The 27,129-nt window shown below is 39.4% G+C and overlaps 1 protein-coding gene across 1 annotated transcript; it reads right to left on the bottom strand.

The window, feature by feature from the left end:
- Window positions 1-15,512: 15,512 nt before the first annotated feature.
- On the bottom strand, window positions 15,513-25,359 carry NPY4R2 (neuropeptide Y receptor Y4-2). The gene is made up of 2 exons (XM_021539993.2): window positions 25,207-25,359; window positions 15,513-19,657 (listed from the first exon to the last, which is right to left on the bottom strand). Exon 2 carries the CDS (start codon window positions 19,539-19,541, stop codon window positions 18,408-18,410), a length of 1,134 nt encoding a protein of 377 aa, XP_021395668.1. The 5' UTR covers window positions 19,542-19,657; window positions 25,207-25,359; the 3' UTR covers window positions 15,513-18,407.
- Between the last annotated feature and the right edge of the window lie 1,770 nt (window positions 25,360-27,129).

The following is a 27,129-nucleotide window of genomic DNA, read 5'->3' as shown; positions in this document are numbered from 1 at the left end:
TCTAATTTTAGAGTTTAAATGGATCCCCAAAGGTTCAAACAAGAAATAGGAGAAGTACAGCTACAGCTGATGTCCATTTCTAGCCTTGCCAGAACTGAAACAGTGGCACAGATTGCCTAGAGAGGTGTTGGATGTCCCATCCCTGGGAACGTTCAGGTTGGATGGGGTTCTGAGCAACCTGATCTGGTAGATGTCCCTGTTCATTGCAAGGGGGCTGGACTGGATGGCCTTTAAAGGTCCCTTTCAAATCATTCTGTGATTCTGTGTTCACTTGTTCTTCACTGCTTGTCCTCCTGGGACTGAAAGAAAACCCCTGCACAAGACAGATGTGATAACTCTGGATTTCTAAGCCACAACTGTGTTACCCTGGGTAATGTGCTAAGTGTAAAAGCCACATAGAGATAAATCTTTGGGACTGTCTGTAGTCAGGCTAAATTGATTAATTTCAGGAAAGTGTTTAAAATCCATTATAGAAGCTGTTAAATAAATAGAATTTTAAAGCAGTAAAGCACAAGATGGAGTTCTTCTGAAGCACCAGGTGTTGTCTACAGTTAAATTGGCGAGCCAATATCATGTACTTTTTAAGCACTACAGTAAGCTTGTAGATTCTCTCTCTTTCATCTAAATCATCCTGTAAGAAATCCACAACCACACTGATTGTCTCTCTTTCCTGCCAATCTGGAAAGACTGGTCAGAGAAGGCAGGATACTGAAAACCATGCTACCTTCAGAGAAGAGCTTGACAAGATCATATGTCTTTACATTTGTAATATATTTTCTAACAGCTGACTCCCAAATAAAATTATATCAGACAAAAACTTAGAAGAACTGTGGCTTTGGGTTTTGGTGGAAGATAGGGTGAGTAATGTCTTTTTACATCAGCCACTAGGCATTGCAACTTTTTTCTGGTTTCCTGGTGAACTTTTTGCATGGTTCTAATGATAGGTCATAACTACTTCGTTGAATGTTTCAGTGACAGTAAACACAGCAAAAATAATTGTCTAGAATACATTGTTCCTTAAAACTCTCTTGCTAGTTTAGGAAAATTGTGGCTAGAAACTGTGGCATTTGGATGACCTCCCTTTTGCTGTTCTCCAGCTAATACTAACACTCCAATCTAGTATAAATAAAGGCAAACATTAGTGATAATAAACTCTCAAACTCAGTCACTGGTTTGTTTATAGCTAGATTGGTACTTGAGGGATCCAGTGAAATTTAAAAGGCAATAAATTGAAACAAGCTCACTTGTTTTGGAGGCTGTTTATGAATCCTTTTAATTTGGTGTCATATTTATTTGGGGAAAACTAGATTATCCTATTCATTAGATGCTGTGGCCAGTGATGAATGGAACAACATTCCACATCAATGGCATTAATTGAATCCTCGCAAGCACAGATAATACCCCTGCAGGAAACAGGAGAAGATGGAAAAGTTCTCCAAAGTAGGTCTGCAAATACTGCAGGGATGAGGGAGCACTACTGGAGAGCCAAGATAGTTGGCAGCAGTTGAATGCCTTTCATTTTTATGTGAGACTACTTAAAGGGTGGTTACGCTCTTTGGGCATACAGTTAAAATTGATCTCCGTGGTGCTATGGGCACCACATATCTGACACAGGACCAAGGAGGGAGTACAGGTCTCCTAAGCTGCAGGCTTGTGCCATAACTAAAGATTTTGCCTCAGGGGAAATTTATTTCAGAGAGAAACATAATCAAAAAGACTGACAGGCCTTTCAGCAAAACTTGATTTAAATCTTGGGTTTGTAAAGATACCCTGATGATTTTCTCCTAGCTCACCAATAATACATGCTTGGGTCTGTTCAGGATTTCTCAGAAATGTGTCATTCTTCCAGGGAACATGTCCTATTGATAGAGCCATAAGCCACTGCCAATTAATCAGGGCATAATACACTGTTCAAAAAGGAGCATGAGCTTTTCATACCAGTCCTCTTTGATTCATGCCTCTGCTCTGATTCATGCCAGTCCTCTTTCAGATGAGCAGCTGTTTGATATGAGCAAATTACTTTGTTGCCCATGAAAGGTGAAAACCAGCCTGAGACATTGATGGGCTTTGGTGCAAAGAGAGTAGAATCTTCATCAAAATCTCAATTTCCTGCTTGCTTCCTATGGAAGAAGCTTTGCTCTCTCACATCTCAGTGGTACAAAGCAGTGAACAGTGGTAAACTAGGTTGAAGCAACAGTGCCTGGAATGTATGGGATCTCCCCAAGACCCCTGATATGACCTGTGAAGTCCCTGTATTACTGATGCATCCTTCCCATCACTGATGTGCTTCCAGTCAACAGGCAAGGGGCAGGTGTCCTCAGCAGTGTGTGCACCTGAACAGTTCTCCTGGGAAATTCAGGAACAGTAGTTGGAGGCATTTTTCCTAAAGATTCTGATTGCATATCCCAAACAATCTTGCTGGTAAAAGAAGAGCAGGAGGGCAGCACATGTCAGGAATGATGATTACTGATGCTTAAAAAAGGAGGTACCAGAATAGGCCACTGGGAACAGTGGTCACTCTGAGCTCTCCCACAGCATGTCTTCTGCCACAGGCAGAGGGCTGGAAGGCAGGAAGCAGTACCTCATTTTACTGAAGCAGAAACACTGGGGAGTGACCAGTTCAGGGTCAGCAGTGGAACAGCTGGGCTTAGGATGCAGTTCATCAGAGACCCAGACAAATCACCCACTTGACAGCTCCACGTCTTCTCACTGCTTGTGCTGGGCTATATATTTTTTCTGACCTGCACTCTCAATATTGCAGACCTAAGAAAGTGATCTCAGCCAAGGTCCCAAAGAGGTTCAAGCAGTAATATCCAGAGAGGGAGTAACAGGGGCATCTATAAAACTAACCATTTCAGAGCACTAATTTCATCAGCAAGCTAAATGCAAATATTGTATCTAAGAACATTTCCAGCCATCTGCAGGAAGGGAATGTCACAGTGCTTGAAAGGCATCTTGTATTTATGATTGTGTCTTGCTGATACATAAATCTGCACAATGAATTTTGGATGTCATTATGATAATCATGCAGAAGAAACGGACCTTGCTTGGGAGATATTTACACACCACCTTTATTGTGGTATCTCAATAATTCCTTGTGTGTGTAAAATCCTGCTACATTTCACCTCTGTTTTTGAATCTTGAACTGAGTGAATACAGAGACTATTGCTAATCCCTACAGCAGGACTTGACTGTGCCTCTTTTCATATGGTAAAACTGTGATCCTGCAAGGAACAAAACTACTGGGTCCAAGGCTGATACTCTGCCAAATGTATTTCCTTCCTATTGTGGTTCCAGGTAAATATTTATAGTCTCAAACCACTTTCATCAGACTCACTCCTGAGGTGACCTGAGTGTCAAAGGGACCAAGAAAGGGTGTGTGTCTGTGTCCCATTCTGAGTAAGAACAGCAGCAATGTCAGGAAAGTGGAAGTTTGAGCTGTCCCTTTGCTCTCTGTATTCTGTGTAAATTGAAATTCTCCCTTCCTAGAGCTGGAGATTGTGACAGGCATCAGATCTGCTTTGCTGGAAGGTAAATAATTTTAATAAAATATACAGGGCAAGATTCACTATCGGGTACAGTTTGTTTTGGTTTTTGATGCTCCCTGAAACAAGCAATGATGTTTGATCTCTAAAGGAATCTACCACCCCATTGGATAGAGAATTTGCCCTTCAGTCTACTTGGAACCAGCTCTTGATGCTTGTTGCTCCTGGGAACCAAGTTTTGATGTTTTGACTGCCTCACATAACTCTAAACCATCTGTATCTGTAACCAATGCTTTTCAGAGATTTGCATGTAGTGAATAAATAAATTTAATTTGCTTACCTTTTTCCTCCTGTGAAAAGGTGACTTATAAGGACCTGACATGTGAAGCTACCTGATGAGGTGGGAATGTAACAAATAACATGCAAGCTCTCCCTTCCACTTACCTGTTAAATTGTTACATGTGTGCATACAGACTGGAGGTTTTGTGAGTTGTGAGCCAAGGAACTTGGAATCTGACACCAGCACATATCCTACTTTGCAACAGCTAGCAGCCTTTTAAAGAGCAGCCAAAATTATTTTTAAAAATACATGTTTGTGAGTCAGTTTAATGAAGGACATTGTCTCACTAATCCTTGTTATGACACTTCCCTCACCTGATGATCAGTGGAAACATTATATTGTGAAGTCTTAAAAAATTTGTGCTGAGACTGACATCTTTCCAAGCATAACATTTCTGTCTTGAAGACAGGGTGAAGTTATTACATCCAGGCTTAAGGCTAAATAATCCCAGGGGTCAAGACTGAGTTTGCAATGTAATTCTTAAAATATTACCCATTTGCTTCTTCTAGAATAAACCATTTGAAGAAAACAGACTTCTGTTTCTTGATAATTTTAGCATGCAGCTATCAGTGAGACCTTGATCTTGTGTGTGAAGAGAACAGAAACCTTACCCCAGAAATAGCTTACTTTAGAAGCACTTATTAACATAACAGTCTGGACTCCAATCCTGATAGACTATTTGGACAGATTAAATGCCAGGACTGAGCACTATGGATTTCTGTCACAGCAGCAGGAGGATCAGGGTCCAATTTTCTGAAGGTGTATAAAGCAGGAAGAAAAATTTGCCTAGAATTATGAAGCTCTAACAGAAGTCTGTTAAAGAAAGGCCTGTTAAAGAAAACAGGCATTACCTTTTCTATTGTAATAATGAAAATGTTAGCTTTTGTCTGTCCTACAAGAGTGCTATTGATAGGACAATACTTTGACCTTTATACTGTGAGACAAAACACTGTTTGGAGAAAAAACCAGCAGATTCACCTGATTAGTGGACAGCATTCTTAAGGTTAATTCCAAATTATGAGGTTCCTTTGAAAACAAGATCCTGAGTGAAGGACAAAATTCTCAGCAGTCATGGAATCACTTAGCAGTTAAAATCTAAGCAGAACAGTAAGTGGAAAAGGACCACAATTTTGACAGAACAAGGGTCATTTGTAACACAGATGCCCTTGCTGTTTGTAGAAAAAACAACCTGCTTGTTCGTGCCTGAGCTCACAGTTCAGAATGCCTCAGTGAAATGAAGAATGAAATAACCTGCTGAGTGAACTTCAGGATGGTTCAAAATTGCTGAGACCTGGACAGGGATGGATCTTTGGCCCAGCTTCCCCCAGGATAATGAATTGGCAGAGTTTGCACAAGGGAATCCAGTTTCATTGACTCTGATGGTGCTCTGCTGCTTTGAAGCAGCTAAACATCTGCTTTTAATTTAACCAGATGTTAATTCCCTGAGGCTGGGCAAATCCTTACTGCCTGGAAATAGGCTTTTTTACATAAAACATTATTTTAGCCTCCCCTGCTGGGGTAGCTCCACTTCATCTGTTATAATCTTTGCCCTACATTCAGGATTGTTACAAGGTTTTATTATGGCTTGCAAAATACTCTGCTATGTTTCACCAAAAGTAGTTTTTCAATAACACTGATTGCAGTTTATTGTGGACACCTGGGTATAAAATCACCACCTGAAGTATCAGGCCATGGAATAATGTAACTTTGCGTAATTCTATCTTAGGTAACTGATTTAAGGATGATAGGAAGGGTCCCAGATGACTTCTCCTTGGTTTCTTTTTTTTTAAGGAGGTGGACATGAGACTGACAGGTAAGTTATTTGGGAAGATTAGTCTGAAAAGAAGCAGGGATAGCTGCCACATAGAAATTAGTTTAGCCTTTGCTACTGAAGTGCATTTCACCATGGTTGTTATTGTTGGAGATCTAACTAAAAGTTCTTTAATGTGTTGTTAATGTTCTGTTGATTTGGGTTTGGTTTTTTGGGGTTTTTTTTTGGTTGAGGTTGGTTTGGGGATTTTTTAGTACTCTATACTGAAACATTTGTTACTTATACAATTATTCATCTTGTGATCTGGAAACATCAAGGTGTATTTCTATATAAAAATGAAAATTTTCTGCTTTTACCTGAAGGGAACTGGAAGCAACTGTTGTGAGCTGTGTGAAGACTCATGTTAGTTCCTTAGCCTAGGCTAGTGATATCCTAGGGAATCTTGACTGCAGGTAGCTTCTGCAAATGTGTTAATTTTTTCTCTGTAATATGTCATTGAAGGACATATTAAGGTATGGCGAGTTAGTGACTTGGAGGCTGAAATAAAGGAAGGAGACTTCAATCAAGGCTGGAATTGAGATTGCAGCAGTCAGCTAGATATGACAACTACCTGGCAGCAGAGCACAGGACTTAAAGAGCTGGTCTATTATCTGTCATCTTCTAGAGAACCAGGTAAGTTTGTTTACTGGCTAAAAAGGCTTTTATTCTGCAAGGTTAACATGGTTAGAAGGTACCTCAGTGAAAGCCTTTCAGTTTCAAGTCCAGACTTAGCTTGTTTTTTGTCTTAACATTGCCCTTTTACCTCAACTGCTTTTTCTTTCTAATTTAATTTGCCTGGTGCAGGTACAAATGTCAATTGCATCCTGAACAGTGAAGCTCTTTTAATCATTTTTGGTTTATAGATTGGCTGTTTCTCTGGTGCTACTAATCTTACTTTGCAGCCTGTACTGGTTTCTGTAGATATTTCCTCAATGTGGGTCTCTGTGTTCTGCCTTACGTCCTTGTACAGAGTCACTCTTGGCAGTAATTGCAATTATTTTGCTCTACAACACATCCTCAGGTTGCATTTGCACTTCTGAGAGCAGACTTGTATTGGAAGCTTACTGTAATGCTGAGAGGACAACATGGTCATCCTCCTCCAGCAGTGCCAGCATCCCTTGGTTTCTTCAAAAGCACTATTGTGTTTTAAAATGGTAGCTCAGAAGTATCATAGATGGGCATCTCTCTTGATGTTGTGGAGAGCAGTACCTCAGTGCAGCTTGTGCACTTACCTTATACATACTCTTGAGTTTATGCAAGGGCCAGATTCTGCTCCTCAACATTACAGTGTCTAGCATAAAAAATCTACGTCTCCACAATATTGAACTAATATTGAATCATTAATAACATAATATCTCTATGCCCTCTCTATAGCCCTCAAATGCTCAGACACAACTACAGCAGGACAATAAGGAAAGATGTAGAGTTGTTTTATGTACTTTCTGGAATAATGGTTTGTGGTGGTCTTCACCAATTTTCCTGTTCAGTGATAATTTACCCTGTGCTGATGACTGCTAACATTTATATTCATTCCGTTATTGTCAACTAACACTTAGGGGTATGGGTTTCATGTTAATTCCTTTTTTCTGCTCTTTTGTCATTAGGAAACCAAAAAAGGATAATTTTAATAAGTAATTTTTTTTTATATTTGTTTATTCTACTCTTATTACTTACCAAGAATTACTCAACATCTTCTCTACAGTGCTGTGTAGGACAAACTAAAAATAATGAGGTTGTCCTACTCCAGTGTGATCAAGAGAAGAACTAAGCCAGACGAATACAATTAGGCAGTCTGGAGCATGAACAGCATCCAAACCACACAATCGGAATTCCCTCTGGCACAGCAGTACTCAAAAAACATGCCATACATTCACAATAACTACAGAGGGTCAGGAGCTCAGCTTTACAGCTTGTTGGAGAAAACTGACTTTTCACACTAGTACTTCTACCAGACTCTATTTGGCTTCTTGTTCTGCACTCTCCTTGGTATTTTAAGTTGATAAAAATTCCATTGTGGCAGTATAGGAATGAGATTCCTTTTTCAGAACTTAGAAGGCAAAAGTTCAATGTGGGGTACTTTTCCTCCGTTTAGTATGGAGCTTAAATATTTGTTAGAAGCTTCTATAAAACACCCTCTTTGGTGAACTTGTGATAATGGGAAGCAATTGTAAATACTGCAGCAATTCTGCTAAGATCAGTCAAAATACTTCATCCAAATTATATACTAAGTACCTTCTGCTTTATCATAACATTGTCTGCATTGTCAGTATGGGGCAGAATTTTTCATTTGTCTGCTCTGAAAGCCTGTCCAGTTCTACTGCACATTGTTAAACAGATGTTGCATTTCACCCAAGAGCTGGTTGTGTTTCAATACTGGATAAAGTGGTTCCTGTAAATAAGGCTTGCAAAATGCTTTCTGTCTGAGCAGAACTATGGGCCAGTTTTTATTACATGCTATTATTATAATTATAGGATCTTTTGCTTAATCAGGATGTGCTTAATTAGGATAGCCATTTAATTGGGACATCTCCCAAGGAACCAATTTAGCTTAATGGTATTAGTACTATCTAAACAGGGCAGCTTAGGAAAAAAATTGCTTTTAAAAAATAAGACCCCATCAAAAGGAAAGATAACCTGATGTTTTGCTGGTCCAGTCCATTTCTCAAGGAGCTGCAGGGATGATCTCCTCAAAGTAACACAAGACAACCATAATCCTTTTGTTGTGAAAGTATCAGACGTGACCTTCACTCCTTCTATTGGCTTCCACCTCCTTTTCCCAGAATACTCCAGCAAATGAGACCCATGAACTTCATATTGTATCCAACAGGAAAAAAAATCTGCCAGATATAAATGGCAGAATGGAAATGCTGCCAGATGTTAATCTTGAAAGTGTTTGTAAGGATATGAAATAAAGCAACAAATAACAGGTTTTGAAAGGACAGTTGTTCAGATATTCCTAATAAAGCTGTTGGTCATTGAGGTGTTTTATTTATATTTTAGTAGAAAAAAAAAATCTAATTGTTCTATCTTAGATTTTGGAGTTAGTATCATTGTGGTTACACATTCAACACTATCCAATGAGATGATTCCACTAAACAAAATCTACTGTTTTAAGGAAACAGAATCATGCAAGTTAGGTCTAAATTTCAATAAGTTCAAAGACAGTATATTTGGTAATAAAATGTAAAACTCCACAGTTGTCAGCAAGCTAGTGTGATCCTAGATAGGCAGTATGAGCCAGCTGCTGAACTAGGGCTGAATTCTCAAAGTCAAATACTAGTGAGAAGCTTGGACTGAAAGAAAGCTAAGTAGTGGACAGACTTCCAGTAGGTGTAAATCAGTCACATCTCATTGCAATTTCTGCAGACATTGCAATTGCTGCTGGTTTTCATGTGCTGAAGATTGTAGCTGGAGACAGTGAGATGAAGCAGAAATACAATTTGCCTGTGCACAATGGCAGCACTGGAACAGAGTTGGCCAGGGCAGTGATGGAATTTCCATCCATGCAGATATTAAAAACCCCATCCAAACATAGTCCTGAGTATCTTGCTTGTGGCAACCCTGCTTGAACTCAGGGGTTGGACAAGGTAGCATCAAAAGGTCCCTTCCCTCTTCAGCTGCTTTGTGTTTCTGTGAAGTTTCTGATAACAGGCCCCTCAGTATAGGTAAAGTACAAATCCGGACACTGTGCATTTCCTTAGGCAGAATGTTGACTTTGGTGGTAAAGCTCATCAAAGGAATTCCAGTCCCCAACATTCCCCTCTGCTTTTTTTATTGTATATAAAGTCACTGTTTCTTTATTTGTGATGATAAAATTCTTTATAGGGTCACTGATTAAGTGAATCAATGATAAGACAAAGTGAAAAATAACAAACCATAGTTTTAAAATAATATATTTTAAGTGTTATTTTTAAACACGTGCCAGTTCAGCTATGCAATTCCCAGCTCTGCTGGGCTGTACTGTCCCAGCACACAGGATAACGAACAAGTGAGTGAAGGGAAAGCTGAGAAGAGACTAACATGATGCCTAGATCCATGTGTAATTGCACACTGACTTTTGCTGTCTCTTGCAGAAAGCAGGACTATGTGTTATCTGATGTTAACTAACTGAAAAAATCAGACCTCTGTCTTTAGCTCACTGTACATATTGGGTGCTTTTCTTATGGAGATAGAGCATACAGAACCTTTGCTTTCTTTAGGTGCAGCTGAGGAGGCCTAATGGTTAACCAAATAAGAATTAAAATTGCATGAAAGCATATCTATCAAGTTCTGCAAAGGTAGGTGTTCCTCAGGGGCTAGCAGGTTCATTAGTACTACAGAGCCTGCAAGAAATAAACTCATTCAAACCAAGTTAATTATAAAATCAAGTGACTCCCCAAGAAGGGGAGTAATTTTAATTGTTCCAGTTGTGTGATTGCCCATACTTATTTAGGTCACCTTGTACATCCCCATATCTTTTCCAGTGCTCTTACCCCTGAGTCTATTCTGGATTGAACATACTGGAGCTGCAGTTTTTCAGAGATCTAGGTATGGCTAAGGTGGAAATGGATTATTGATTAGTGTTCTGGTGTAGGGCTGGGTTCAACAGCTGCTCAGGTACAAGCTCCCTGTGTGACTTTAGCATGTCACCTTGGAGCTGAATTTAATATTAGATTTAATGGAGCTTGAGCATCTACACTCCAAAAAGGATCCTCAAAGCTCTGCCTAACCTTAGACTTCTGCTTTGTGTCACTTGGGAATACTCTTGGTATTGTCACCACTGATGAGCCGTTCACCTTCCCAGAACCTGCTGCTGCCTACAGAATGGGAGCTGCCCAGCCTGTGCCTCCCAAAACCCTGCTCCATCAGGTGTGCATCAGCAGCTTGGGCAAGGCCATGCCCTTCCCTGACTGGACTGCTGAGCAGCTGATGTGTAACCCCTTCCTCTCTTCCTTGCACAGCTTCTGCAGCAGCAGAAAGCTGTAGCACACATAGGTGAGCAACATTATCACCCTGTGTCTTCAGGGCTCTGAAAAGAGAAAGGTAAGGCATGCACCTACTTAATTTGTTAGTGTATTCTGTTCTCAGAAGTTAGTTATCTGCACATCCCTGCTGTCTTGTGTGTCAAAAAGCAGGTCAGTGGCTGTGGCTGCACTGAGCCTGTGTGAATGTCCATGCATGTCCTTGTGGCATACAGGAAAACATCCAGTGGTGTCCAAGCTCATGTGCTCCTGTAGGTGGAAATTAAGAGTAGTTGCCTATACTTAGATTCTGTGTATCCTCATGGCACTGGGAGGCCTGGAGTTTATTGTAGGAGATAACTGCTGATGGCAGTTATTTACAATTGAAGCATATTAACAGAGGATGCAACACAGACATTCTTTCCTAACAAAGCAGTGATTTGAAAACCTCTATTAAAACAGTTGACAGTGTTTTCCTGAATGGATATTATAAATGCTATTAAAAAAAAAAAAAGTTTGATAAAGAATGGATGTTCCTGGAAGCTGGTACCACTTATTGACCCCATACCACTTATTGACCCCTTAGTAATTTGTATTTAGTTATAAAAGGATATATTAAACATTGTTTGCTCTTAGTATAAAATAGGTGATTGCTGCTGATAAGTGTGCTTAAAATAATCACCAGCATGGTTCTTTTCATTCCCTACCTTTAATAACAAACTATACAGACAAAAGTGAATGCAGCCAGTCAAGCTCATGGCTGAATCATAGCAACAGCATCAATTGATTTGTTTCCAAGTCTAAAAAAAAAACTAATAAAGAACTTTGCATGATCTCCTAGATACAAGAAGATTATGGTTAATGTCTTAAACCTGTCCTTTAAACTCAAATACTCTCTCTGTGTGCTCAGATGCTGCCTTCTAGCTCTTTCAGGTGAATTCTATTTATAAAAATTGATACTGAGTTAAGCTGGTTGAAACAAAGGCACGTTCCTCCTTATTAAACTAAAGAGAAGCTATCAGCAGCTCAGAACTGCCACCAGCCATACCATTTACCAGTCACAGCAGTGCACTCCTGTGTGCTTTGCAGTGTTTATCATTGCTGTTCCTTTCTGTTCTTTCTAGTGAAACTAATATGTTGACCTAGGAAGTACTGCACACTAGAAAATTTAACACCAAACCACTCTTCTTCCTCACATAATTTGAAGTAAACATTTTTTTTTACTTCATTCAACCTGTTTGCAAAACGAGGGACTATTTTGTCCTTGTTAGTTGTTTGAAATTTAAAAAAAAAAAAAAACAAAACAATTTTCTTAAAGACCTATTTTTAAAATGCACTGTGTACATTTGTTCCAAGGCCCAGATCCTGAGAAACTGTGTGTTTATGATAGATCATTTGTACATTTTAATCCTGGAATGCTGTGCATATTGTAGTTCTAACCAATTGTGGTTTATGGAAAACTGATCAGTGAAAATGTTATGAGACACAAAACCTCAAATTGTCCTCGCTTAAACCTTAACCTTTGCAAATCTGTAATGTAATATATTCATTTTGCAGTACAAATAATTGAGCATGAGCTGGAGGGGTTTGTTTGCAAATACTTTGCCTGTTGCTCTAAATACAGGTAGAGCACTTCCTTTTGTTCCAGCCAAGTAATTCCTTGCTTCCTTCCCACAAACAATGAGATACTCCCTTATTTAGGAGTGTCTGTAAGCAACTCGCCCAGATGCTGAATGCAACTACAATGCCATGAAACTTTTCCTTGCTGCGCATGGGAAGCATTCATTCTCTCAAGAACCACCTTTCATAGACTACTTCTGAGGCAGAGGAGCTGTATTAGCAGTTTGTAGGTTTAGCAGAAGGTCCTTTTGTCTGCTCAAGGGGATGAGCTTGGCTGTGGGGAGGCTGTGCATGCCTGTGTGTTGTGTCATATGCAGCGTGGGGCTTGTGGAAATATGGGCTATTATGAAAGGACCTTGCGCAATGTGGGACCGTGTGGCTGCATTTCCCTGATGGATTTCAGCACACGCTGAATTTTAAATGGGACTGGTGGTATGATTTCATTTCACCAGTTCTAAAAACCTTTACCACAGTGCTAGTCAGCTTCTGCTATTTTTATAGCCTGGGATCCTTCCTAAAACATAGCCCTGGGGGTACGTGTGTGTTATGCTCCTGGAGCAGTCTGTGTATTTGTGAGTTTTAACAAAAGTCTTTGCTTGACTGTGTAAATTCCTTTGAGTTTAACATAGATGCTGAGAAGAACATAACTTTCCTGCATTTTTTAGCTCTCTACTGTGAATGCAGGGTCTTTCAGAAAGTGGTTATATTGGTATTTAGGACAACAGGAACTTTTCTACAATCTAGCTTTAATATAAAGAAATATATGGTGCATGTAATTAATTTTAGTCATTAAGTCGGCATATCAATCACATGAATCAATGCTCATTAGCTTACTAAAGGCATGGCATTGGACAAGTGCATTTTACATGCATCACCTTGTAGAAATAGAATCAAGACAAATACTTCTGAATGATGAAGGTATTTGCCCACTAGCTCCCAACAGGGAGGATTCATATTCCCATAGACTGGATAAGGGACACAGAAAATCATGAACTCAAGTTAATATATTCAAAGGACAGAATTTTTTATCAGTGAATTTAATAGTGAATTCTATTTTAAAGACTTACAGTGCAAGTTCCATGTTCTCTGTTAGCATACCTTTTGGCTGAAAATCCAGCTTTTTGCTGTCAGTTTGCATCTTGTGATATTCTTCTGAAAGTACTTATTCATATTACTATTATGCCGTCATTTTATGTGTATCATGGCTATTTTTTTAGTATTATCTCTGGTAATCTGTGTTGCAATTTCTATTGAACAAAATACTTCCTATCATATGTGATGAATCCTATGGCGCTATTTAACTGAGTATTGTTTTACCAAGGGGTGATGGGTGTCATCAACTAAAGTTCTATAAAGAAAAAAGAAAAGGTAGACATCTCTGGAATTAAATTTCAACACAGGTTTCCATCATAAAATCTCTGTGCTGCTACTGGGCTTTATATAAGCATTTACTGGAAGGACAACAAAACAATTCTGACTAAGGCCTAATGAGCATTGTCTGGCAGGAAAGGCATAGTACAGAAGTATAAATCTCAGGCTTATTCTACTTATGACTTCCTGAATTCAAATAAGTGACTTCATAGAACAAACTGAGAAAGGGAGGGAAGATCATACAGGCTCTGTGGATTTTGATGCTCGTACAGTACAAACCCAGATTACACATCAACAATTTACATTGAAATCAATACTGATATGAACATCAGGCCAGTGTTTGATGGATAAGAAACTTGAAGAGAATTGCCTGTAAACTGAAATGCCAGGTGATCTTGTGAGAAGACACTTGGGTCAAAGCAAAAGCATCTCTGAAGGGGTCCTCAGGGTATGACATCTTATTTCACAATAATCTCTCACTGAGTGTCAGTCCTCACATGTGTGTGCACTCTCTGTTTGCACACAGCAAACCCACACTGCAGATTGACTGATGGCTGTCACAACATTGCTGCCAGCCCCTGTGGCAGCTTATGCCACACGCCACCAGTGCAGGCAGGCAGATACTGCTATTGCACTCTTCCTTGTGTATGCAAGTGTACTAAACCAAACCTGGTAACAGCATGATCTGCAGTTATTTCTAGTACCTTGGTTTACTTTCTGTCAAGCCAGGTAACCCAATCAGAGAAATTTACCAATACTTTTAACCCAGTCAAAGCATTTTATGAAGTTCAGTAAAATTTTGTTTAATGTCCCACATTGGTTTCCATCCTAGCAGTGACAGTTACTTTCTGGCTGTGCTTCTGGTTGGGGTTCAGGACACTGTACCACATAGGACCCAGCTTCCTGTGCAATCTGAAAAGTATGTGAAGATGATTTGAGCTCTGGCATCAGAATATTCCAATGTACCATGTTGAATTTTTGGTACTTGCCTGTCCCCCATTGTCAGCTGCACTGCACCATTGTCCTTTGGAATAATGTGTCAAATTATTAATCCTTCACACATCAGTGGTTCTTATCACACCATACAGTTTTTTTCTCTTGATAAACACTAGTTGAGGACTAAATCTTATGTATTTTATACTGTGGAGAGTCTTACATCATTTTACAGAAGAAGGCACAGAGAAGTAACACAGACAATATTACTTTATTTGTTATTATAAGATTTCCTGTAGTGTGCTATTTCTATCACACAATAAGTTGTTCTCTTGCTCTGAAAACCTTACTGACTTCTTATAATGTGCCACAAGAGGCAAGATTATGAAAAACTTTTTTTAAAAAAGGCAGTGTAAGGTCTCAAAATTGTAGGAACTCATGATTTGCACAACTCCTGCCTATTTCTCCATCATTGCTTTTGTGACTCAGTAGCAGAGCTTTAGAGAGTATACCCAAAACAATCACTGTATACTATGGACACAAAAATGCTCAATGCTTCTTACACATTAACAGTACCTGTTATTTACAAATCGATAAGAGGTATGTAAGCTATTTCTGTTCTGTTACCTTCTGCTGGGACCAAAGAAACCTAGCCTCCCTTGGCTGCATAAAGCCTCAAAGTCACAAATAAAATGGCTCTATCAACTATGCAGGCATAATTGCACCCAGCCTTGTGACTTTGCCTTCAGAGGGAACAGGGAACAGTTGCTACAGAAGTTCTTAAAAAACTAACAGGGTAGTATCCTCTACTGCATCTGTGCACAGCAGCATAAGCCTTGGTGTATGCACAGAAGCTTGGTACAGGCAGCTTTCCTGTTACATATTCAGTCCTTTGGTACCTAGATATATTTATTTTTGTATGTTTTCTTTAAAGTTTATTTAGTTACTTAGGAAATTCTAGAGGTTGAAAAACATGTATCTCAAGATGTTAAGTAGATGGATAGACTGCAGCTGGTTGGGAGTTCTGAGGATCTGCATTTTTGCAGTTAGATGTATGGGTGCAGTTTGGTGGCTTTTAGTGTTTAAATCCTGTAGTTTATCAAGTCCAAAGTCAGTTAGCAATAAACAGTAGTTGACTCTGAACTTGACTCTTTGCTTAATCACGAGAGGAAAATAACATCCATTTGTGTTAGTGTAAAGTTGGATCTGCTTGCTTTATGTATCTACTTGTGTTCATGGAAACAAATGGCCACGTGAATTACAGTTAAACAGTGTCAGATCCCGCCCATGTTTCTACCCTTTACAGGAAGAACTTGGATCTGATGCACAATGCCAGTGCACTGCTCTAGTGGCAGGTCTCTGCTATACTGTAAGCACTGTACCAAAAGTTTTCACTTAGAATTAGTGACAAAGACAGGTTTATGGAAGTACAAATGCTAAAAGTAATTGTGTTTCTGTTTAAGACACTGGTGTTTGAAAAGTTATATACTTAAGACCATGTATCAGGTAATTTTCTGTGTGTTTAGCAGACTATTCTTAAAATAGCTTTACAGACACCTTAGCTAAGTGCTGGAATTCTAACAAGTGCAAAAACTGGGCAGAATTGCTCAATTACTTAGATTGATTCTAAATGCAAAACAATGGCAAAGTTGAAATAGTATTTAAGCCTTGAAGTAATAAAGCACAGTTTTGAGGTAACTCACGATGATTAGGAGGAGCTGCTGTATTTTGTGCTACTCAGCAGCCCATGGTGATTCCTGCTACAGTAGCAAATTTCAAGATGCATCTAATATAAGAGTCCTCTTATTCTGTATTTCTAGTAGACTCAATGTCCAGTCTAGAAATCACATTGCATGCAAACTAATCAAGAGAAACAACTTCTCAGCATGGCATAGCAAGTCACAAAGAAAATAAAAGAAAGCTGGAATCCATTTGAAAAGAGCAAAAATGTCTTACCACATAGTTGAGGAAGATATAAAGGGTAATCACACACAAAGTATCTTACTAAGATACAGAGGTTCTGGCCAGAATTACAGGGTAGTACACAAGAATTCAAGGCCAAACTTCAAGTTTTACCACTGAAATCTGTGCACCCAGCTCATGGCAAGGGGTTAACTTTTATTTCTGCCAGCTGGGTTTATGATAGCTCTTGCTGCCTTATAACATAGGGGTTAGCTCTTGTCCTCAGATACTCTGCTCAGAATCCATATTCTTGTCAGTTCACAGCATGGGAGGAAGTCTTTTCCTCACCTATCTTTATACCAATTTGTCTAATTAGAGATCTGCCAACAATTTCTAGTTGTTTGCATAATTATACACTGGATATCTTCAGCTCCATGCAAACCTGCAGCAAGTAACCACTGCTTATCAGAGCATAAATCATGTTGAAATTACTTCAGCTGGCCACCTAGTCCAGTATTCTGCTAAGGTTAGTTTAGGAAATCAGGACAGAATATGCTTAAGTATTTCATTAGCATTGAGCTGGTTGATCTCCTTTTTGCACTTGCTACCTGTTGTGGTTTTTTTTTTTTTTTTTTGTTTGTTTGGTTTTTTTTTTGTTTGTTTGTTTTTTGTTTTTTTTTTAATCTGTAGCTCAGTATGGCCTTCTCGGGCATGCCTTGGTTTCTCAGTAGTCACTGAGCAATTTCTCTGGCTCCAGAGGTTAAAAAGAGTTTATAGTTTGTAGGTTTCATAAACAAAGGCTACAAATAACACGCTGTGAAAAAACATGACCTTCATTTTACTGGAGCAATTGACAGTACTACCTATTTGGCTTGGCTTCAGCCTGACCTGGATTCCACCTGTGTATTTTCATTGACCTTCTATTGATTTGTTGGAATTTCAGATTCACTTGTGTTGCTGATGCCAGTGAGTGGGACTGATATCTTATATCGGGTTTTATTTTTTAAGAAAACTCTAATTCTCCATGCATATGCTTATTTCTTTGGAAGTGTAGCCACTCTGGAAACATGTGATTTCCACAAACAAGTTTTCATGCTCATTTTGACCTTCTGAATTGATACGTTGCAATTAAAGTAACAAGAAGATGCTGAAGCAGAATGTCATGTTACTACCAAGTCCTCCAACAACTCCTGTAATTTGGCCATCTTGTACCATCATGGCATGAAGTTTTAGCATTGCAGAGCTTGGTGATTGACAGCAGCGGGAACTGACTCATTTCTCACATGCTTTAAAATAGTTCTCAGTAACATCCCAATGCATTTTGAGTTTAATCCATCAAATAACATTTTCATTTGCTGCCATCCTTCATAAATGACTGTCTTCTTTACATACCAGCGTCATTGTTCCTTGATCCTACTTGCAGAGGCAATGACTATTCTCAAGCCTATGGCAGAGAGTGAAGTTTCATGGAAACAGGCAGTTGTTTTATATGAAGATCTGAAAGATTACTGTAACTTTATGGGCTGCGAGAGGTGGTAGATGAAATTGATATTTACATATCTCTGTTCTACTGGTGTGTCAGCTGTGCATAAAAATCTTACTAATACTGAAAAACTGAGAGAGACTTCTCCAACACAACTTTTGGCAGCCTGCAGTGATGAAACTGGAAATCTGGTTTTCTACTGCAGCCATGGTAGAGATATGAGTTTCACTGATGAACCTGTGTCAGCCTCTATGCAGCCACAGCTTAGCCACTGATCTTAGAGCAGCTGCTTATACATCAGCCCAGTCTCCTCAGTGTCTGTACGACCTCAGTAACACAAAGACTTGTGCACCACAGCAGCAACTGTGAACATTTACAACACTACTGGGCTTGTTCTTCCAAAACTCAGGTAGTGATGGCTTCCTGTTCACATCCCAGCTGTGGCATCACCAGTTGCTTCATATACCCGCAGGTAAAAATTGGTGTGTGGTGTCAGTGCACCTTCTGAAATATTTTCTGCTCATTAAATAGAATTGTGCCTGCAGTTCAACATCAGTGACCCCTTGGAAATTTCAGTCTGCATGGTGGATAAAGGCAAATGATCATATTCTTCCATTGAGGCAGTTACTGAATTATGCTGGCAGCTCAGAATCAGTGACTTCACTTCTTTTTTGAAGTTGCTGTTTAGGAAACCATAGATAACAGGGTTGACACAGGTAGAAGCCATAGCTACCAGGTGACACAATGAGAAGATCAGGTTGTGGTGGCAAGGCGAAATGATTTTGTAATTCCAGTCCACAATGGTGTTGAAAACATGCAGTGGTAGCCAGCAAACAGCAAAAGCAGCAACCATGGATGCTAGCAAAATGTTTATTCTTCTCAGCTGGACTGCTCGGTTGCTGTACTCGCTCTTCTCAAACATGTCCTTTCTCTTCTGCAGGCGTAAGTAGATACGCAGGTAGCAAAGGATAATGAAGAACAGAGGGATGCAATATTGCAAGAGCAGTAAAGTGGTAGTGTAGATAAGTTTGTGCTGCTCAGAAGGCCACGAGTTGATACATATTGCCTTATCAGTGGAAAAATTCATGAAGTGTGAGAGCTGCTCGTACAACTCATTAGACAAGATGGATGTGGTCAAAAAGGGTAGGGACATGAGACATGCTAAAGTCCAAATCACTCCAATTCCTAGGTAGGCTTGGGAGGTATTTGGCCTCCAGCCAGTCGGGTTTATGATGAGCTGGTGTCTTTCCAGAGCAATAAGGACAAGGGAAAGGATTGATACTGTCACAGTTGTGCACTGAGTGAAAGAGGTCATTTTGCACATGACTTCTCCAAATATCCAGTAGTCCATCATGGTGTAAACAACTGTGAAAGGCAGGCAGACAAGACACATAAACAAGTCTGAAATTATTAAGTTGGAAATTAGGATATTGGTGACATTTGCCTTTTCCTTCTGCCTGGCAATGACAGCAATCAGACAGATGTTTCCCACAATGCCCAGAACAGTCTCCAAGCTGTAAGAGGTGGCCAGAAAGACAGTAAGGTCGGTGATGTTCATGCACTGATTAGAAATGTTCATAGGAAAGCTTCGGCTTGAGCTCCAGTTCTTGTTGATCAGGAAATGAAAAATATCATTAACAGCCCTTGTCTTATTCATCTTGAATCCCAAAATATTTATCCAAAAGGGTGGCAGTCAAACAGAGTCTGAGTCTTCTGGAGCCAGCCTAAAAGTGTTATATCTGTTCTGTCTGGCTGTGGAAGGTCTGGGTATATCTGGAAAGAAAAAGAAAAAATATGTTTAGTTATGCTGCAAGAAATTAGTCAAAAGGGTAAAGAGGGAGACAGGGAAGCAAATGCCAGGGATTTTGTGTATATTCTGCAGCTCCCTCTTACATAGTTTATTAGATCATAAAATGGAGCCCTTTGCTAACTGTAGTATGAAAGTCTGTGCAAAGTCTATTGAATTATGTTTATTCATTGTGAGGTTGTCCCATGGATTTAAGGACATCTTAACTTCATTATTTCGCTCAGTGTGGTATCTTGAACATCACTAATGCAGCAGAGTAGTGCTACAAGAAAACCAGATCAAAACCCAACCAGGGTAAAATTGTGTGCAATTCTGGTTTTGTGAGGTTCTGATCCAAAACTGGACAGAGGACATTCTGAGTCTGCATTTACCTTCAGCTGTGCTAAATATCAATGTGCAAAGCAAGGCATATTAGGTACACAAAGCCAACATTAAAATACTTTCTGTGAAATGCATTTGTAATTGCAGCCAGAACTCACGTTTGTGCAAAACAATCACCATGCAAAAATTCAGGCTCATTCTCTGGAGGAATATCATGGGAAAATTTTTTTAAAGTCTAAAATAATTCAAAACAATTTCAACATTTCCCAGCTTCTATACAGCTGTGACAGGTCATGGGAACTGCAGTCCAAATTTCTTGCTTCCTCATTCCAGATTAACTCCAGTGCCCATGAAGCACTGATATCTCCTCTAATGTGACCATGACAGGGTTTATCAGAAATACAGTCCAGTTCCCTCATCTTGGCTTTAAAAGTGACTGATTTTGATAGTATCTTTTAATTCCTTCTGGGAAGATTTTTATTGATTCTTCCTCAGCATAATTTTGCCTTTTTTTTTTTTTTTTTTTTTTTTTTACAAATTTGTTGTAAAAGCATGTTCTATCTGCTAGATAGTGTTCCTGCACAGACAGGTCTACTTCAAACTCACTGCTGCAAGCCATGAGCTGGGTCTTTCAGTGGGATTCAGGGAGCCAAACACATGGAGTTAATTGGTGCTGCATACTTTTGGAAGTCTCAGTCACAGAACTGCCTCGACTCTCCCAGATGACTCCTGTGAGCCATAGCAAAGGCTACTTTACAATCCTGACCCTCGAGTCCAAATCCTCTGTGTCCAGGAACCAAAGAAAAAAAATCTGACTGGTGGGAGCTCTCATCAGGCCAGAGGCAGTTCTGTGCTGTACAAGGGCTTGTAGTATGAAAAGTAAATAAATACTTGGGGAGTGACACTATTTAACCACTGCATGACACTTTCCTCAATGATTAAACATCGCTCAAGTTTGTGGGATGGTGAAAAATGTCTGAGATTCAGAAAAAAACAACTGATCATGGTATGAATACATAAAAAACATGGTATAGTGAGCTTAACACTTCAATTAAGTAGCATTTATTGCTAAACAATTGCATGCCTAAAGATAACCAGTACTGTACAAAAAGCACCTGCTATCCTATATCTTTTTCTTTGCCTTATCTTCCCCATTATGAATTCTATTGTTTTCTAGAGATGTTACCTCTCAGGAACTAAAGAAATCAATAGTGTGCAGTAAATGAAAGGATGCTTTGGGATCATTGTTTGGGATCATGAACAAGTACAGTAAATTCTTTTATTCCTTTGCTAGACCTGTTGATCTATCTAACTTTATCTCTCTTTATCTTTCTGTCATCTATCCATATCCATCTGAGGCAGTAAAGACAGTCACACAAGCAAAATATAGTAGCCCTTTCTTTCTCACAGTCTTCATTTCCTCAGTAGTTTAAACTTAATTAAAGAGGGGCAAAGAAGATTTTCCAAATTGAGGATATAGACATGACTCCTTCTGTCCACTCATTTTTGTGTTGTTGCCGAATCCATGTGAACAGATTGATACATTTTCTGGAAGAAAAACAAGCAGCAATGGTGATGTATGGATTCCATTTCCACATATGAGGAGGGTATGGTGGTCTGTGAGAAAATGGATATAGAATGAAAAACCTTCAACCAGCCCCATTGTTTTTAATGATTGCTGGCCTGTGGAGATGCTGCAAGCAAAATAGAGCTAAGGGATGGGCAGCCTGCAATAATATTTTGTACCAGTCAGAAGAGATAAGTCCTGGCATTTGGACAGGACAAATAGATTTTGCTGTAAACAAAACACGTGAGCTTTTTACTATGGTCCCAGCCTCATGTCCTTAGCTACAGTATCCCCAACAACAAACACATGGTTCTCTTTTGTTGCTTCAAAAATATGAAAATATGTGCAGTTATTACAAACATCTGTGTCCACAGAGTAAGCCCTCTCAAGGGTCCCAGACACTTGCATATGCTGAAGCAACAGTGAGAACTAATAATGCTGAAGGAAAAAGGAAAGTGGTGGAGCCACCTGAAAAGCAGAAGCCAGATCCCACAGGTTTATTTCCAAGAGAAATACCAAAGACTGAGTGTGGCTGTGTGTTGGTCACCGATGGTAAGTGTGGTGGGGATAAAGAGCATCTCTGAAGGTTCTGCAATGTGTCTTGTTGGGTTAGGAGCTCCCTCTCTTCTAACACCTTGCATTCTGTGGTATCCCCCACCAGGTGACTGGCAGGCACTTCCTGGGCATTCACTCTTATGGTACTGCCCAGAGGTAAATAAGGAATTATCACCTTCTTGTCACAGATAAGGGGACTGTGAGAGGGAGATGGGATATGAGTTGTTCAGTGTCTCAAGGGAACCTGTGATGCACCATGAGGTGCTTTAAACCACCTGCCAACATGATGTCTTGGGAAAACTCAGTGCATAGATCACCTATGTCTGTAGACCTCTTTAACTCTTGTTCCAGCAACCATAATGTAAAAAGCAGTCCCAGAAAAACAGAAAAAAATTATTGCAGTGACCTTACACCCATGCATCCTATCATGGTATCCTTGGGTGGCGGATCCTCAAGGGTAGTCACTCCCAAGTGATGTGTTTGGTTTTCAAGGTGTTTGGTTGCCGTTCAGTTTATTCTAAACCAAGAGCCAGTAAAAAGCAAGGTGTGCATATTCTGTTTAGACATTTGAATCAAAGGTGAGCTAATACAGCGAATCACCAGTGCAGTGGGAACAAGGGTCTTAGTTGCCTCATTGTATTGAAGGTTTGTTATTACCGCAGAAAACATACCAATGAGATTATGGTCTAAGAGAAAAACAGCTTTTTTTCCCCAGAAAGTGAAGCAATATTTATTTGGCTTGTACGAGTAAGAAGTATATCTTCTAAATCTGTTTGTTGAGGGAGAAAGATTTTTGCCTGTTTTTTGCTCATTTGTCTTTAAAGAAGAAAGAGGAATCCTGTTCAGTACTCTTAATGAATATTGGGAAAGAGTTCAATAACAAAAACTAAGATGTTTATGAGAGTTTCTTCTCTACTTAATGCAGAATGAGACAGTTTCTCTAAAAAGCAAGCATCACAAAAATCTGCAACAAATTAACAGGATACAGAAGGAAGAAAACAATGAATATTCAGAATTAATCTTAGTCTAAGTTCAATTCCCCACATACATCTTTTGTAGACATTTATCACTCTTCTATTTGTGTTGGAAGCAAGGAAGAAGAACAGGCAAAATTTGCAGGGTTTGTCATGGTGAACAGGACAGCCTTCTAAATGTCACTCAGCTTATCTCAAAAAAAAAGAAACCAAATTATCACTTGTCAGCTCAAAAGTCTTGCCCCAGAGCATTATCCTGTAACCCCCAGAAAAATTCGTTAAAGGAAAGGGAATTCTGCAGAAATGAGTCAGGGAAGAAAATAAAACCCTCAGTTTCAAGGAGACTACTAGACCCTAAGTGGCTTCAAGAAGTTAATGCATGACTGCTCTTTTGAGAAACCTCTGGACTCAAAGACATCCTATGAAAACCCCTAGAAAAACTTTTTTCCTGGAGGTAGGATAAAGCAGGGGACTGCTACAGATGCTGGTTCTACTGCCCACTGGAAAAGGGTGGGTCATTTTTGCAAAGCTGATCGTGATCATCCACTGCCTGTAATCAAATAACGGTCTCCATAGTTGTGATGGACAGTGGAAGCCAATTTCCACATCAGACATTAGCCAAAGTAAAAAACATGTTTGCAGTGTCTGGCTTCATTATCTGGTACTTAGAAGCTCCTGCTTATCTACCTCAGTTGCTCAAACAACTGGCATTCTGAGAGAAGCAATTCCTAAAGACATGTAGTGATTGTATTATTTATTTAAGGAGTTGCAGCAATTACTGGGAGTAAAGCTACCTGTTGTCTGCTAGGAAGAAATAAAAATAACAAAATAAAAATAAAAAAGGAGCAATGGAAAGGTTCAACAGATTACCAGAATTTATAGTACAGGTATTAATTGAGGTAGTGGGGACTGACTGACAGTGGTATCCCCTTTTGGCTGCCAATGACATTATCTCAGTAAAGCAGATTTGGCCTGTTTAGCCTTACATACTAAAGAAAAGTTAAAAATCACTTGGCTGTTATTAGCCAAGCTTCCCAGGAAAGCAACACTTAACTAGAAGAGGAAACATGTCACTGAGTTTGCAAAGACATCCCATAACAGTGTTAAATCCATGAGGGACCCAATACAGTGAAAGTTAATGATGGTCTCTTCGCCTCTTTTTAGCTTTTTATTGAAAAAATATTGGGAGAAACTATCTTAGGTCATTAAAAAAGCTATACAGGATAAAAAATTCTAGAACCTGCATAATTAGGGTATAGAAAAACTTGTGCATATTAACATGTTACAAGTCTATAACATAAATATCAAGGAAAAGGAATTATTTTTTCCCCCTCTCAAATCTGCATGTTTTCTGAGGGGAAACATCTGCATGTTTTCTAAGCTTTTGGAGTTTATGAAATTTTGTTATGAGTTAATCTTCTCTGATCCTGTAGAAAACAGGGAAGTTTTACAAAAGCATTTACTCCAACTTTTTATTTTCTGGTTAAATTCATAACAACCGTACCAAAGACATGGAGCCAGTTCACAAAGGTAAAATGTGAATAGCAAATCAGCAGACTGGAGAATGGTAGTTAGTCCCAGATTTTTTAAGAGTAATGGCCTTTGTGACATGTTTGCTACCCAAGACAAAAAAATATATATTTTTACACAGGTGATCTTTACCAAAGCAAGTGGTGAATCTATAAAACATTGCAATGGGCACCTTAGCAGACAGTCAGTCAGGTTATCTGGAGAGTGATGTGTTTTATCCTGCCTGCATCTGCATTGTTTGTGTGATGACCAAGAAATCTCAGGGACTAGGAGATAAGAAATGTTTTCCAGCGATCAGAGGCACCCAGGAAGGTTCTTTCTGTCACACCACAGGGTGGCAGGGAGCACACTGAAATGCAAAGGCCCCCAAGAAGCTGCCATGTCCCTCCTGCACCCCAAAAGGTTGCAAAGCTTTGCTCAGTAGATACAAGGGCTGGGCCTTTCATGACAAGTCAGTCTTCATTTATCAAACATAATCACCTGCTTTTTTAACAATAACAGGTGATAACTATAGTAAAGAGATGTGAGCTCCTGACAATCTGAAATAGATAATTTAGAAAATCCTTACCAGTTACTGATGGAGAGAATCGCTGCTGGTGGTGCACATTTCTGTTCTGGGAGAAAGCAGAAATGTTGTAAGAGTGAAGTAAGATCTTTTGTGCCCTTGCAATCCAGGAGAGAAGCCGTTGTGGTTGTTTCTGTAGGTAATTTGGATGGCATCTCTCTCCCTCTCCCCCTTTCTATCCCGCCCTCTGTCCTTCCCTCCCTTCAATTTAGCCAATGAATTCTGCCTTATGATTATGGTCTGACTTTAAAGTTCTGGCTCCCTCTGCTGTTGTATAAATATACAAATTCTAGGCGTACTTGAGCAGAGTAGCAATTTCAGAAAAGAGCTGTGTAGTATCTGGAGCACAGCATGCCCCCATGCTGCACGTGAGTGTGATCTCAAGTGAAAACAAAGAGACAAAATACAGACATAGAGCCTAAACCTGTTCTCCTTGCTGAGGCAAGATTTCTGTAGGGCTCCAAAGAGAATTTTGCCTCATACTAAGGAGGCCAGTACCAGTTTTCTCAGATTTCCCATTCCATCACAGACAGATACTGAAATTTTCTTTTAGAAGGGTACACACTAAAGTCCTTAGATTCTGAATGGGGAAGAGACACACTGTTACACAGGAAAAGAACTCAGAAATGAAAGACCACTGAGAAAGGTGGAAATAAAGTGGAGAAAGGGGTTTGTAGAAGTGCCAGATTTCTGTGTTGTTTTTTTTTTTTTTTTTTTTTTCCAGGTTAAAGCCAAGGTGGAAATCAGAGTTGCAAATTTTTTCTCTTGCATTGGGAAAATACACAAACAGAATATTTCCAACAGCTATACCAGAATAACCTAATTTTGGTCTTTATATAAAAATGGTTTTAAGCTATAGTCAGCTATGTAATTAGTCCAGTGGCTAATGCTGTTCTGGAGCCTTTCTTAAGTTGTGATAATCAGTGGTAGCAAAAGTGTATTTTTATTTGTAGGCATGTAGTATGTTAACAGAAATAAAAAGTATCAATATTAAAATAAGTGCAAGCTCATGTGAACTAAACTAACAGTGAAGACAGTTTTTCATTTATACTGTACTTTTTCCTCTAATTTTTTCTGGTAACAGCTATTACAGATGTGATCTACTTCAAGAGCTTAGGGGACAGCTTTTCTCATTAGAGAAATAAGCAAAGCAGAAGTAGGGATATAGAGTGTTTCGGCATTTCTTATGTCTTATGGTGCAGAGAAGCATAGACCAGGAATATATATAATGAATGGTGTAAACTGGACAGTTGTCCACAGTTAATGATTTTTAAATCAGGGGTTGCTTCAGCTGCTTCTTATTTTGTGTTATTTTTTTTTTCCCAGCCTCCTTTTCAGAGGCTTTGTTTACCAACTAGTTTAAACCAGCACCCCATATCCCAACATTTCCCCTTCACCCAGGCACCCCTGGAGATGCACTTTCCGATCTGGTGATGGGAAAGGACATCCAGGCTGTGCTCAGCATGAGAAAGCATCACCCACACAGATCTCGAGCTTCTGGCCAGCTTTGCAGGAAGTAGAAGATTCTTCCTATCTTACTGGAGACAGAGAAGCTGAAATTATTTTTTGGCTGGCTTGTACACTTCTGTTTCTTCCTTAATTTATTTATCGTATGTTTATTTGTACTGCTGTTCAAAGCATTAAAGAAAGGGGAGGAAAACCATTAGGAAACAGACAGGCCTTTTTCTGAGGGATATTTGGATTTGCAAAGCTGTTCTTCTGTTCCCCTCAGATGCAGCATTCCTTAGCCAGCCGTGCCTCCACACCTTCCAAACATTTAAAGATATATTGCACAACTTTTATTCTCTCAATTCAGACTTTTGGGCAGAGTTTGCAAACTAGCAAATAAACATCTGCTCTCTTTTTAAAGTCAGTAGAGGACAGCTATATCATGGTTCCTGAAACTCTGCTCGGGTCTCTGCTGCC

The sequence above is a fragment of the Lonchura striata genome, chromosome 7 (genome assembly GCF_046129695.1).
Source record: "Lonchura striata isolate bLonStr1 chromosome 7, bLonStr1.mat, whole genome shotgun sequence".
Lineage (NCBI taxonomy): Eukaryota > Metazoa > Chordata > Aves > Passeriformes > Estrildidae > Lonchura > Lonchura striata.
Note: the sequence above shows the minus strand (reverse complement) of the source record. Positions and strands in the feature narration are given on the sequence as shown.